The 14,428-nt window shown below is 42.8% G+C and overlaps 1 protein-coding gene across 1 annotated transcript in view; it reads right to left on the bottom strand.

Annotated features, from left to right (window-relative positions):
• CMTM8 (CKLF like MARVEL transmembrane domain containing 8) overlaps positions 1-12,058 on the bottom strand; it is a 127,466-nt gene extending 115,408 nt beyond the window's left edge. Inside the window, exon 1 of the mRNA XM_053599726.1 lies at positions 11,645-12,058. Coding sequence (XP_053455701.1) covers positions 11,645-11,791 — 147 coding nt within the window. The 5' untranslated portion in view covers positions 11,792-12,058. The remainder of the gene's footprint in view (positions 1-11,644) is intronic.
• Positions 12,059-14,428: the final 2,370 nt, after the last annotated feature.

The following is a 14,428-nucleotide window of genomic DNA, read 5'->3' as shown; positions in this document are numbered from 1 at the left end:
TCCATAGTTTTTTACACACACAAAAAAAAACTTCTTACAATTTAAGGATGTAAATATTCTTAAAACACAAACAAATTTTCCTATATTTTCTTCAAATATTTGTATAGTCTTTGGGGTGGGTAAGACTCTTTAAGTAAGGGAAAGCCTAGAAGCCTAAAGAAAAAGCAGTTTCGGGCCACGCCTGTGGCTCAAGCAGTAGGGCGCCGGTCCCATATGCCAGAGGTGGCAGGTTCAAACCCAGCCCCGGCCAAAAACCACAAAAAAAAAAAAAAAAACAAGAAAAAGAAAAAGCAGTTTCAATTTCTTACAAATTAGAAACTTCTTTTGATGAAAATATGCCATGAATGTTATTAATAAAAAGTGGAAGATGAGAAAATTAGTAACCATACTATAGAAGCAAATTACACATCAACAGAAAAGGAATATGAAAAAAAGTAATCAAGATATTATTAAATGAAAATAAGTTATAGAATATATCTAATATGCTCATCCACATCTTATACTATCCACATAATTCATATATTGTATACTATATAATTCACATGCTATACACAGTCATACTATGTCTTATACTGTGTTCATATACTCATTTGTACAGAGAAAGGTCTTGAAGATATGCAAATTGTAGTTACACCTCAGGGCAGGCAAGGAAAGGAGAAAGGAGATAGGTTGGTGGAGACATTCACTTTTCATTCTCTCTCTATGTATGATCTGAAATTTTTACAATGAACACTTTTTACCTTGCTATATACTTTATTACATTCATGCAAAATATATCCTCATTATTTAAGAATTAAAACATAAAAAATGATGAAGAGTTTAAAAGCAAACATCTCCATTCAAACGCAATTCCCCAATCTCATTTCCCTCCTGGGAAGTAACTTTCACTAAAGCTTTCTCTCCTTTTCATATTTTTAAAATATTTTTTATTTTTAAAAGTAGCCCATGGCTTGGCACTCGCAGCTCCATGGTTAAGGCGCCAGCCACATACACTGGGGCTGGCAGGTTCAAACCCAGCCCAGGCCTGCTAAACAACAATGACAACTATAACAAAAAAAATAGCCAGGCATTGTGGCGGGTGCCTGTAGTCCCAGCTATTTGGGAGGCTGAGGGAAGAGAATCCCTTAAGCCCAAGAGTTTGAGGTTGCTGTGACGCCACAGCACTCTACCGGGGTGCCATAATGAGACTGTCTCAAAAAAAAAAACCCCAAGAAATGTAGCCCAATTTTTTAAATAGGTTGAAGGAAAAAACAGGTAGTTACCAAAAGAAGAAATAAATGGCTGATAAGTATAAATTAAAATGTTCAACTTTAATACACAAAAATGCAAATAAAAACAATTTATTAATTTTTATATATCCAGGGCACTCATGAATATTGTTTATAGCTGGTATTCTCTGACTGGTGGGTTCCTAGGCCAAATTGATTTTCTATCGTTTTGAATAACTCCTCTCCCAAACAAATTATAATATCAAAATTAAGTGTATTTGCAGGAACAAATCCTGTTAAACACTGAAAGACCACTAGAGGAAATGCAAGTTGATACAAACTTTTCTGTACAACTTGGCATAACATCAGAAGCCATAAAAATGTATGTAAAACCACAAAAAATTATTAGAATAAATGAGGTTAGCAAAGGGGTAAAGTACAAGAGGAAGGAATTGGAACTCAACTGGATTTCTATAACCAGTTTTTCTATAACCATTTTTGCACTGAACAACGCAAAAATGAAATTCAGAAAATAATTCCACTTGCAATAGCACCAAAAATAAAACATCTAGAAATAAATTTTTAAAAAGTGCAAGACACATATGCTAAAAACTAGAAAACAATGTTGACAGAATTTAGAGGAGATTTAAATAAATGGAAAGACATTCCATGAATTGGAAGACTTAATTTTGTTACAATGTCAGTATTCCTCAAATTGATCTACAGATTCAACACAATCCAGATTAAAATCCCGGCTGTCATTTTTTTCCTGACAGTAAATGATATGCCGATCCTAAAATTCATATGGAAATGCAAGGAGCCCACAATAGCCAAAACAATCTTCAGAAAGAACAGAGTTAGAGAACTCCATTTCTGACTTCAAAATGTACTACAAAGATAATGTAATTAATACCATGTAGTATTGGTACATAGAGATTCACATCAACCAAATATAACTGAAACTACAGGGATAGACCCTTATATTCATGGTCATTTGATTTTCACCAAGAGTGCCAAGATAATTCAATGGGAGAAAAATGATCTTTTTAATCAATGTGCTGGAACAATTAGATATTCATGTGTAAAAGATTGAAATTAGACCCCTACCTCACATCATACACAAAAATGAACTCAAAATGAATCATAGACCTAAACATTAAGGCTTAAACTCCTGGAAGAAAATATAGGAGTAAATCTTCATGACCTTGAATGAGGCAAAGCCTTCTCAGATATGACATCAAAAGCACAAATGACAAAAGTAAAAATTGGGGTCTAACCGGATTTTGTTTCAAAGTTAAGAACCTTTGCACTGTCTCAGCACCTGTAGCACAGTGGTTACGCGCCAGCCACATACACGGAGGGTAGTGGGTTTGCGCCCGGCCTGGGCCAGTTAAACAACAATGACAACTGCAACAGAAAAATAGCCGGGCATTGTGGGGGGCGCCTGTTGTCCCAGCTACTTGGGAGGCTGAAGCAAGAGAATCACTTGAGCCCAAGAGTTGGAGGATGCTGTGACACCATGGCACTATACTCAGGGCAATATAGTGAGATTGTGTTTAAAAAAAAAAAAAAAAAAACCTTTGCACTTCAAAGAACATCATCAAGAAAAGTGAAAGGGCCAGCGCAGTGGCTCACACCTGTAATCCCAGCATTCTCTAAGGTGGAGGAAGGCAGACTGCTTCAGCTCAGGAGTTCAAGACCAACCTGAACAAGAACAAGACCCCATCTCTACTAAAAGTAGAAAAATTAGCCGGGTGTCATGGGGCATGCCTGTAGTCCCAGCTACTCAGGAGCTAAGCAGGAGGATCACTTGAGCCCAAGAGTTTGAGGTGGCTTTGAGCTATGACACCATGGCACTCTACCCAGGACAACAGAGTGAGATTCTTTTTTTTTTGAGACAAAGAACTCTTTACAACTCAACAATAAGAGACAAATTGATCTAATTTTTAAATTGGCAAAGGATTGTAACATTTGTTCTAAAGAAAATATGCAAATACCCAATAACCACATGAATATGCTCAACATCATTAGTCATTATAGAAATGCAAACCCAAACCACAATGTGGTACCATTTCCCATTCACGGAAGATGGCTAAACTCAAAGACAGAAGATAAATCCTGGTGAGAATAGTGAAAAATCAGAATCCTCACGTTGCTAGTAGAACTGTAAGTGGTATAGCCTCTTTGGAAACAGTCTAGCAGTGCCTCAAAATAGTATACAAAGAGCTACCATATGACTCAATAATTCCATTCCTTGCTAAATGTTCAAGAGAACTGAAAATGTATGTACAGGGTCTGAAAATTAAATTTGCAAACTTCCCACCATGCACTTATGTTAGGAGCACTGTACAAACAGCTCTGCAAGGTTTTATAATCTTGGTATATCAGCATCTCACAGTTGTGTTCATGTCGATGTGTGGCCATGTCTTGCTGAGACATTATTATTGAGATGTTCATTATTGTTGTTGCACGTTTTTGTGTGCATTGAGAGAGTTGGAGCTTGAATTAGAGCAATGAACAAACATTAATTTAAACTTGGCAAGAGTAAGTAAAATCAGGGTCATGTTAGTTCAAGTATATGGGCATAAGGCCATGAAAAAAAGGGCAGATACAAATGAGTTAAACATTTTTCTGAGGGGAGAGAGAGTGTCACTGATGAAGAGAGCTTAGGGCAGGCAGTAATGAGCAGAACTGATGAAAAAAATTGTCAAAGTGTGCATCAAAATTGTTGGCTGACTGTGAAAGCACAGTAGACCAAGTAAACATCGAGAGAGAAACAGGAAAATCTTAACTGAAAATCTTGGTATAAGAAAGGTCAGTGCAAAAATGGTCCAGAAGGAGCTCACCAATGAGCAAATGCAAAGGAGAGTCGAAGTTTGCCAAGACTTTCTGGAGAAGCAAGATGATGTTTTAGGCCATGTTATCACTAGTAATGGAACATGGGTAAACCAAAAGCACCCTAAAACAAAGCATCAAAGAACACAACAGAAGTTAACCAATTCTTCACAACCAAAGAAGTTCCATCAGTCCAAATCAAGAGTCAAAATGATGTTGCTAACCTTTTTTTTTTATTTATACCACAGAGATTATCCAGGTGGGAAAAATGCATAATGAACAAACAGTTAACCAAGTTTCCTATCTGGAAGTGCTGAAAAGTCTTCATGGAAAAGTTAGACAAAAAAGACCTGAATGTATTGCCAACCACTCACGGCTCTTGCATCAGTTCACATGGCATGTCTGAGAAGGAGTTTTTTTTTTCTTTTTTTTACAATTTTTTAATTTTATTTATTTTTTTATTGTTGGGGATTCATTGAGGGTACAATAAGCCAGGTTACACTGATTGCAATTGTTAGGTAAAGTCCCTCTGAGAAGGAGTTTTTAGCCAGTAAACAAATTACCCAATTGAGACACTCTCTCCTCACCAGATCTGGCCTCTAATAACTTTCTTTAATGAAGAAAGGAAATACTGAAAGAAAGATATGTTGATAGCATCCAGGACATCAAGGGTAAAATGACAGTTTTGATGGCCATTTCAGAAAAAGAATTCCAAAGCTGCTTGGGTGGACTAGGCACTGGATTAGTGCACTGCTTCTCAAAGAGAAGACTTCAAAGGGAACCACAGTGATGTTCGCAATGAGGTATGTAACACTTTTTTTTTACAATGAGTTTGCAAACTTAATTGTCATACCTTTGTATATACAAAAGCAGTTCACAGCAGTATTTATCTAATGGAAACTACCCAGAGTTTGGAATGGATAAACACTGTGTGCACCATGAAATATTGACAATAAAAGGAACAAAGTACTGATACACACTGCAGGACAGACGCCCCGAAAAGCACAATGCTAAGTGAAAGAAGCTGGGCTGAAAGGGCCAGATAGCATTGCATTTATATAAAATGTCCAGAATAGGCAAATCCATAAAGACAGAAAGGTTAGTGGTTATCAAAGGTTGAGGGAAGGAAGAAATTGGGAGTGACTGCTAAGAGGTATGAGTTCTTTTTGAATGATGAAAATGTTTTAGAATTAGACAGTTTTGACAGCTATACAACTCTGTAACTATCCTGAAAACCCTTGACTTTAAAAGGTTAGTTTTACACGTGAATTATATTGCCATAAAGCTATTTTCCTTTCTTTCTTTTTTTTTTTTTTTGTAGAGACAGAGTCTCACTGTACAGCCCTCGGGTAGAGTGCCGTGGCGTCACACGGCTCACAGCAACCTCTAACTCTTGGGCTTACGCGATTCTCCTGCCTCAGCCTCCCGAGCAGCTGGGACTACAGACGCCCGCCACAACGCCCGGCTATTTTTTTTGTTGCAGTTTGGCCGGGGTTGGGTTTGAACCCGCCACCCTCGGCATATGGGGCCGGCGTCCTACTCACTGAGCCACAGGCGCTGCCCCATAAAGCTATTTTTCAAAAAACACATATGATCCCAGGTATGGTGGCTCACGCTTATAACCCCAGCACTTTGGAAGGCTAAGGTTGGAGGATCTTGAGGCCGGGAGTTCAAGACCAGCCTGGGGAACATAGTGAGACCCCATATCTACAAAAAATAAAAAAAAAAAAAATAGCAGGGAGTGGTAGTGCACACCTGTAGTTCCAGCTATTTAGGAGAGTTGGAGACTACAGTGAGCTATGATCATGTCACTGCATTCTGGCTTAGGTTACAGATTGACACCTTGTCTCAAAAACAAACAAACAAAAAAACTAAATAAAGTTGACAAAAACACATGTACCAAAGTTCACAGGACTCTACAGTAAAAGGGTAAATTTTACTGTAAACCTTAATAAATTTAGCTTTAAAGAAGATTCATCTACTCTTTTATCAGCTGTACGTATTTATTCTCAGAAAACACTAAAAAACATTGAGAAAGATTTGGCTCAAAAAATGTTACCAGCACTGTTAAAAGAAGGTAATATAGGAGCCCGGATATTAATGGAATACTATATGGCCATTAAGAATGTCATAAGAAATTAATCATTGAAGAGGAAAGGTAATAGTATACCAGGCATCAGGAAGGAAACCAGGCGTATTCAGATTGGGTAACCTGAGTAGAGTTTAATAAAGGTGTTATTTACAAAGCAGGGTGCAGGAAAACTACAAGTGATAGTGTAGGACCTGGCCATCATAAGCAAGGGGGAGTGAGCAGGTATCAGAGCCAGTTGAGAGCGAGCTGCCACACAGCCTGCCTTCCATAGGGGCACACAGCATACGTGCTGAGACCAGAACCTGCTCTCTACTAATCCCACAGCCTCCTACTGACTGGTGCCACCAGTGGTGTAAGCCAGCAGAACACCAGTGGGCAGGGGAGCTCTTGGGATAGCCTATTCAGGACCAGGGTAGAAAGACAATCTGAGGGACAAATGGAAGATACCCCGCATAATTAAGTTCCTGACCTTATCCTACAAAAAGTGCTACATACCTCATTACTGAATATCACTATGGTCACCTGTGAAGTACTCCCCTTAGCCATCTGCTGACTGCAGTGATAGTCAGCAATAAGGCATACAGGACTTTTTCTAGGATGAGTTTGCAAACTTACTTGTCAGACCTCGTAAATGGTCACAGTAGGAAACAAAAACAGTGGTTTACAAGGGACTAGGTATTTTAAAAAATAGAAATATAGAATACATAACCACTAAAGAAATTATGGAACAATTTACTCCAAGGGTAGGAAGTGTTGATCAACAGTGCAGCAGTGGGTGAACAGTGCAGCAGTGGGTGAAGCAGTGGGTCAATGTCAGTTCAGGTCATTAGCATCCCTGGATCCCAGGGCACTGAACCCCAGGAGGAACGCCAGGCATTACAATAACCAAAACAGCTCAAAATCCTTACCCCACTTTTAGAACCACCACTGGTACTAGAATTTGTTTTTAGTTTCTTTTTTCTTACCTGAATTTAAAATTTTTTCCTATAAAGTCTAGGTATTACTCTTGTATAATGGAAACTGGGCCTTTTTTTTTTTTCCCCCCCAGTTTTTGGCTGGGGCTGGGTTTGAACCTGCCACCTCTGGTATATGGGGCTGGTGGCCTACTCCTTGAGCCACAGGCGCCACCCAGGCTTTTTTTTTTTTTTTAAGGTAACTCAACAGTTCAGCAGAATAATTTAGATTCCAGCTCTCAGGAAACCCTATTTGTCCTTCCCCAACTAAGTCTGCTCATGACAGTAAGTAAATAAAAGGTGACCTGACATTATTACATGGATACTGTAATTCATCTTGAAATCACCAGTAACAGGAAGGGCACAATTAACTCAGCTTATTACAAATCATTTTTATTCTTCCAGTATTTGTAATAGTTATGAGATCACAGCATCCTACAATTCACAGGTCAAGTACTAGATTGCTTCTAGCTGGTTATAAAACTTTAAAAGGAAAGAAATTACCATGATTTGGTTTCGACACGATGTGGCATTGACACAGCTTGAGTGTTGTAACAGGCAGAGCTACTACCACCACCCACCCATGGGAAAGCCTGGGTTAGCAATTTAGATGAGTGATTTGAAAAAATATTATGTTTTGTTTGCTGTATTATTTCATTTCTCCAGGTTTAGGCCATAAGTCAGGTTCTCAGTAATTCTTTGTCTTGGTATTTTGTTTCTATAAGGCAAAAAGTAGCACTTTTCTGTGGGCAATAAAATTCCAGTAGTTTCAAGAACAGGGCAGTAATGGTTTGAAATGGTTTGAAATATACACACTCCTCTATTCCTAATGGTTCCAAATTTCATGACATCAAGAAACCATTCATTACAAGCTGTATCTTGACTCAGATATCAAAACATGAACAACAAAAAAGTATCTTAGAGTCAATAAAACACAGTGTATCATTTAAAGTGATCCTTAGCATTTTAACTTTTAAGAGTTACTCTAATTTAAAAAATATTTTTAGTCTAGTTGGCTCATACCATGGATGAAAGTTTAAACCTGTAGAACCTTGGGGGACGATAACGTCAAAATATATAACAAAACCCTTAAATTTGTATACCCTTTAGCCTAACACTTCTACTTTGAGAAATTTCTCCTCAAGAAAAGTAGTGGGAAAATGTGCAAAGATGGACACAGAAGGAAAATTGCTACAGCATTGTTTATACTAACATCTAGAAACACATTTGTCTTCAAATAGAAGACTGAGGAAACCAAGCATTGTACTGCATTATGGCAGAAAACACAAATAACGTGAGAGACCCAGGACCCTGGAAAATGTTCATTGCATAGTAAGTCACACAGCTTACAAATCAGTAAGAAAATTCATGTGCACGCTCGCGCGCACACACACAAATGCAAAGAAAAAAGTATAAAAGGAGTTTCAGAAAGAACTGAGAAAATGGCAAGAGAAAACTCAAACGAAAAAAATTATTAAAAAAGAAAGTATGAGTTTTCCTTATCTGAGATAACATACCAGGTCCCCGCACTGTGTAATAATGGAAGAAAACACACTTAAATAAAGGCACATTGTTGTGACAGTTCAGATCTCTGGAAAGAAAGAAGATTCTACAAGTTCCCAGAAAGGGAAGAACAACGGCAATAATTAAAAAAAAAAGAAAGCCAGACTAGCTAGAGGACAAGAAAGGAACACTTCTGAAATTCTAAAGAAAAACCATTTCCAATCTAACATTTTTACCTAGTCAAATTGTGAATTATAAGTAACAGTAGAATCAAAACACCTTGAAAGATGCAAGTCTCAATTTCTACCTGTTAGAGGCCGAGTGTTCTCCCCCAGTCCCAGTAGGAATAAGGCAAGAAAGAGAAAGACAGTCTCCCTGGGAAGCCAAGAGTCCAACCTAGGAGGAAAGGAAGAGAAAAGGGGAGTGGTGCCGAAGACCCCAGACATGCTTACATGTTTTTCCATCTTTTTCAAAAAACTTAATGAAATCTAAAAGGATACACACCAGCTGTGTGAAGGCCACCAGGCCAGGGCTAGGGTGGGGGTGGGCGACAGGTGAGAGGCTCCCAGAGAGGAAGGCCCTGAGGATGACCCTGATAGAATACCCATGTCTCTCTGGAAGATTTAGATAAATAGGGTTAAATTAGTCACCAAGTATCTGGAGAACTAAGCAATGGAAAAAGATGCTCCTTGATTTATGATGGGGTTACTTCTCAATAAATCCATCATAAGTTGAAAATATCATCAGCTGAAAATGTATGTATTTATTTATTTATTTATTTTTATTAAATTATAGCTGTGTACATTGATATATTCATGGAGCATCATTCACTATGAAAATGTATTTAATACCCCCAGCCTACCAAACATCATAGCTTAGCCGAGCTTGCCTTAAACATGTTCATAACACTTATATTAGCCTACATTTGGGCAAATCCATTTGGCAACATGGTACACAGCAAAGTGTCAGTTGTTCACACTGGTGATGGTGTGGCTGCCTGGGAGCTGTGGTACACTGCCACCACCCAGCATCACAAGACAGTATCCTCGCACCACATGTCACCAGGCCAGTAAAAAAAAAAAATTCAAAGCACACTTTCTACTGAATGCATGTTGCTTTCCAACCAGCTGTAAAGTTGAAAAATACTAAGTCAAAGCATGGTGAATCAGGACCTTCTGTATGGAGAGACAGGAAGAGTATATGTATAATGGGGGGAGGGTGGAGAAAGGTTCTCAGGAGAACCAAAGCCTCGTATTAAGCAGTAAGGTAATGGGTAATGCTGCAACTGGGGGAACCCCCCCCAAATAGCATCATAAACATGTTTAGAGTTCTAAGAGATGAAGATGGTGGGGAAAACTTATATTTCTGCCTGAAGGACAGAATCTTTACTATACATGCACAATTAGACCCATTAAAAATAAATACTCAACTGAAGTAGTAATAAGGGTGATTTTGCTTACATGTTTTTCCGCCTTTTAAAAAAACTTAATGAAATCTAAAAGGATATATGTCAATATGTCAACAGCAGTTATTTCTAGCGATAGGATTGTGGACCATTTACATTTCTTCCTTCGTTTTTTATGCAACATAAAGCACATTGGGATAAATCAGAAAACAACAGTATCATTTTACTTCATGCCTGGTCTAAACCCACCCCAGGGCAGAAGCACCATCTCTGTCCTTTTAGCTTCGGTTGGCCCTGCTGAAGCAGTGGAGCCTGCCAATTCCTTTATTCACACAGCAAATATTTGTTGAATGCCTAATGACCAGGCCCTGCCAGGTGATTCCAATGCCTTTAGCTTTGTATTGGGTCTCCTGACGTCCTCAGTACCCGCTGAGGGAAGCAGGTGAACAGTGGGCCAAGCCAACACACCTCAAACTATGTGCACCAGAGCCAGCAGGGGATTGATCCAGTAGCTCTGGGGAGGACTTGAGACTCTGGGGAAGCAAGCTAGCTACTTGATGTGCACAGAGTTTGCAGAAGATTCCTCAAAGGAGCTGCCCAAACCTTCAGTCACTGTGACCCAGGATGCCCTTTTGTTCTCTAGCTCCCAAAAGATTTCAATCCCTCATACGTTTAAACAAAGTCTGTGAGATACAGTAGAAGGGCACTGCTTAGGCAGCTGGCCACCTTAGGACTGCCCGAGAGAGGCCGAAGGTGTCTTAACTGTCAGCAGTTAAAAGCAGGGCCCTGGAGAAAGGCAGACCTGGGTTTGAATCCTAGCTCCACCATCCACGGGTGTGATTTACCTCCCCTCTCTAGGCCTCTATTATGGGACCAATAATTGAAGTTATTTTCACAGGGTAGTATTGTTGTGTTAGCTACATAGGGTACAAAGGCATATAAAGGGCTTGTCAAGACCCTGACACCTGATGAAGACTCTATAAACAGTGCCCACGACTAGCTGTTAACAGGATCCCAATCCTTCCTCAGACACAAGAGACTGGCGGGGGCTTCAGGAGAGATCATGTGAGTTCTCAGCCTTCTTGTCCTCCAACGCAGAGGAGAACGCACATGCCCTGCCCCCTTGCCGGGAATGTTCTGAGCCTAAACCAGGATGTGTGCATAGCACCAGACAGGAAACCCCTTTGGTCCTCAAACAGCTTGACGCCCTCAGATTTTATGCAGTGAATTTTTCCTGATTCACCCGTATCACCCTCTCGTCTCCCCGTGATCTTAGGAAAGCTTTGCTTTCAGGGAGGAGGTCATCCACGTGCAGATCAGGTGAGGGAAGCCCCAGATGTCCCGCACACTCCACACAAACTCCCTGCCAAGCGCCCCGCTCCCAATACACGCGATCTAGAGGGCCCAGCAGGCTGGGTTTCTCCCTCTGTAGACGTCCTGACAATCTCGACTTCCCCAGGACCCCAAGTTAATTAGACCCCTTTGGAGAGAAGGTGTCTTGAGTTTTGCACTTTGTAAAGAAAACGAGGTTGAAGAAAAAGGGTTCCCGCAGGAGCATGTGAGCAGGCTCCATCCCGAGAAGCACAGCGAGCGCCCGCGCGGGGGTCCCTCTGCGCCCCCCGCCTGCCCCGGCCCGTAGGGCACTCACGATCTCCGCCACGATGAGGAGCCCGGGCAGAGTGCGGAGGAACTCCCGGTCGTAGGCGAAGCTGCTGCTGGTGGTGGAGAAGTTCTCCGCGAAGGAACTGGTGGTGGTGGTGACTGTGTGCGAGCGGGCGCGCTGCGGCTCCTCCATCGTCGCGCCCCGACCCGCTGGCCCGTGCCCGGGAACCTCCGCGCGTCTGTCCTAGGCTAGACGCGCGGCCCTGCGTCCCGGGGACACAGGCGAGGGGGAGGGGAGCGCGCCGGGGGCCGTCCAGGCGCAGCGCGTGTCCCTCGAGCGCGCGGCGCTCCTGGCTGCTCGGTGCGCCGGCTCTGGGGCTGCGCTGGGGCCCGCGAGGAAAGGGGAGAGCGAGCGAGGGGACGCCGCTGGGCGGCCGTGGCAGGCGGCGGAGGCTGGGAAGCGAGGAAGGGGCGTGGAGAGGGCGGGCGGGAGGCGGGCAGGCCGGGGACCGCCCCGCGGAGGCGCCGCGGGCTGGCGGTCTGGTCACCTGCTGCCGGACTGGTCGCGGGGCGGGGCGGGGCGGGCTGCGCGGAGAGGGCACAGGGGTCCCCGGCCGTGCCGTGGTCAGGCGCTGCTGACCCGTTTCCTTCCACCTGGCCTGGGCGGGGGCCGCGGGCAGCGGAGGTGGGGGTCCCTTAAGGAAACCCAGGCTCCGGGGACTGCGCGGCTCCAGGATTCAGCCGCCGGTTCGCTGAGTGACGCCCGGAGGGGGTGGAAAGAGCGGCTGGAAGTCCGACCCGGCCGGACCTTAGACCCGAGATCGACGAGAGGCCGTCAGGACCTTCCGGAGCCTCTCCCCCTCCCGCCGCGCCGTGACCAAAGCCCGGCGTTATTTCCTGCCGGTCCTGTCGGGAACAATTTGAGGAACCAACTTAATCGCTGAGCTTTGAAGGCGAGACGCTTCCAAGGGCTCTAGGCGGCTCTGGCTGAAACCTGTGGAGCCAGGGTGACGGCCCGGAGGCCGAGGGGGCAGGTGCTTTGTCTGGTGGTCCCTAGTCAAGATGAATCGGGGTGACCGTCTCTCACGGAGAAGAACGTGAACGGTGTGGTTTATGACAAATGGGCTTTCCTGAGATGGGGGAGGGGCCGAGAGCACCTCATTAGGGAGGCGGGGTGTCACCAGGGTGAGGTCACGCCTGGCTCAGACAGGACACGGGTTGACCAGCTGTACGTCATGAGTAACTGGCTCTGTTTCTGGGCCTCAGGGGTGCCGTGTGTAAAATGCGCTCCTTGACAGGGGGACTTCTGACCAGACGATCGTCTTAGGTGTGGTTCCTTCTACTCTGTGAAAGGTTGGCAAGAAACATTTTATCTGGAAATGACCAAGGGAAAAAGGACAAAATCGAGGGTAGTTTGCATTCACAGTGAAGGCATTCCTGCCGGTCTCTTCCAAGATAGATTGAAAAAAGGTCGGAGGGGACATTTTATTCACAGTGTCTTATCAGCTGTGCTGAGAAGAAAGCAAAGACTACAATCTAATAAAACAAAGAAATCAGTTTCTTCTAAGGGTAGGGATTAGCCATGAGGACCTCAGGAGTAAAAGTTAAGGTTGCAAAAGTGTGACAAAGATGAAGTTGTGGAGAAAGTACATCCTCGTCCATTTGGTAAGCACCTTGGTCTGGTGGATAAATAACAAAAAATTTAGACATAGCCCTTTCCCCAAGAGCAATAGCTCATCAAAGTGGTCCCTGTACTAGTGCTGTGAATTTATGCGAAATGCAAGTTCTCAAGCCTCACCCCAGACCCACTAAATCAAACTCTGAGGATGGGCTCAATGCTGTGTTTAAACATGTACTCCAATGGACACTGAGGCACACTGAACTTTGTGAGCTGCTGGTTTAGAGAAACTGTTAATGAAGTTGGGGAAAGATATATGCATGGGCCCGGCACCTGTGGATCAAGCACTAAGACACCAGCCACATACACCTGAGCTGGCAGGTTCAAATCCAGCCCAGGCCGCCAAACAACAATGATGGCTGCAACCAAAAAATAGCCGGGCGTGGAGAATCGCTTGCACCCAGGAGTTGGAGGTTGCTGTGAGCTGTGATGGTCATAGCACTCTACCCAAGGTGACAGCTTGAGGCTTTGTCTCAAAAAAAAAAAAAAAATACATGCATGAAATGACCAGAGGAGTCTAAGGCATCTACATGACATTAGTGAATGTGTAAGACAGAAAGGAAATCTAGACAACTATTTTCATAGTATAAAGTCCTTTCTTGAAACACTGAGTTCAGGTAGATTTCTGAACTCAGATTTTTTTTAATGTGCATATACCATATATTACATGACACCCTCAGTGAGATCTTGAGTAGCACTCTAATCAAATATACTAATATTTTTGCAATGAAATATGTTAACGACATAAGTGTAGCATGGGTTATCGATTGCAATGTAACAAATGTTGCCTGGACATTAGTGGCTTAAAATAATCGTTTTCTTGCTCAAGAACTTGTGAGCCAGGAATTTGGGCAGGGCTTGGCTGGCAGGTTCTTCGGTATGAGGTATTGATTAGAGTCATTCACTCAAGGCTTTCAGCTGGTGAGTGAGCAGCTGAAAAGCGGCTAGAAAGTGCAAGAAAGTTTCATTGACTTTTGAACTCTTCAGTGCTATTCCAATTAAGTTTAAGTTTTCTCCATGAAGTTTGAGCATTCTCACAGCATGATGGGCTCAGAATAGTTGGATTTCTGCATAGCAGCTGGTTACTAGAGGGGAATTTCCAAGAGAGACACAGAAGCAGATTGCGTAAGGCCAAGCCCTGAAAGCTGCCCA

The sequence above is a fragment of the Nycticebus coucang genome, chromosome 8 (assembly GCF_027406575.1).
Source record: "Nycticebus coucang isolate mNycCou1 chromosome 8, mNycCou1.pri, whole genome shotgun sequence".
NCBI lineage: Eukaryota > Metazoa > Chordata > Mammalia > Primates > Lorisidae > Nycticebus > Nycticebus coucang.
This window is presented reverse-complemented; position numbering and strand designations above follow the sequence as displayed.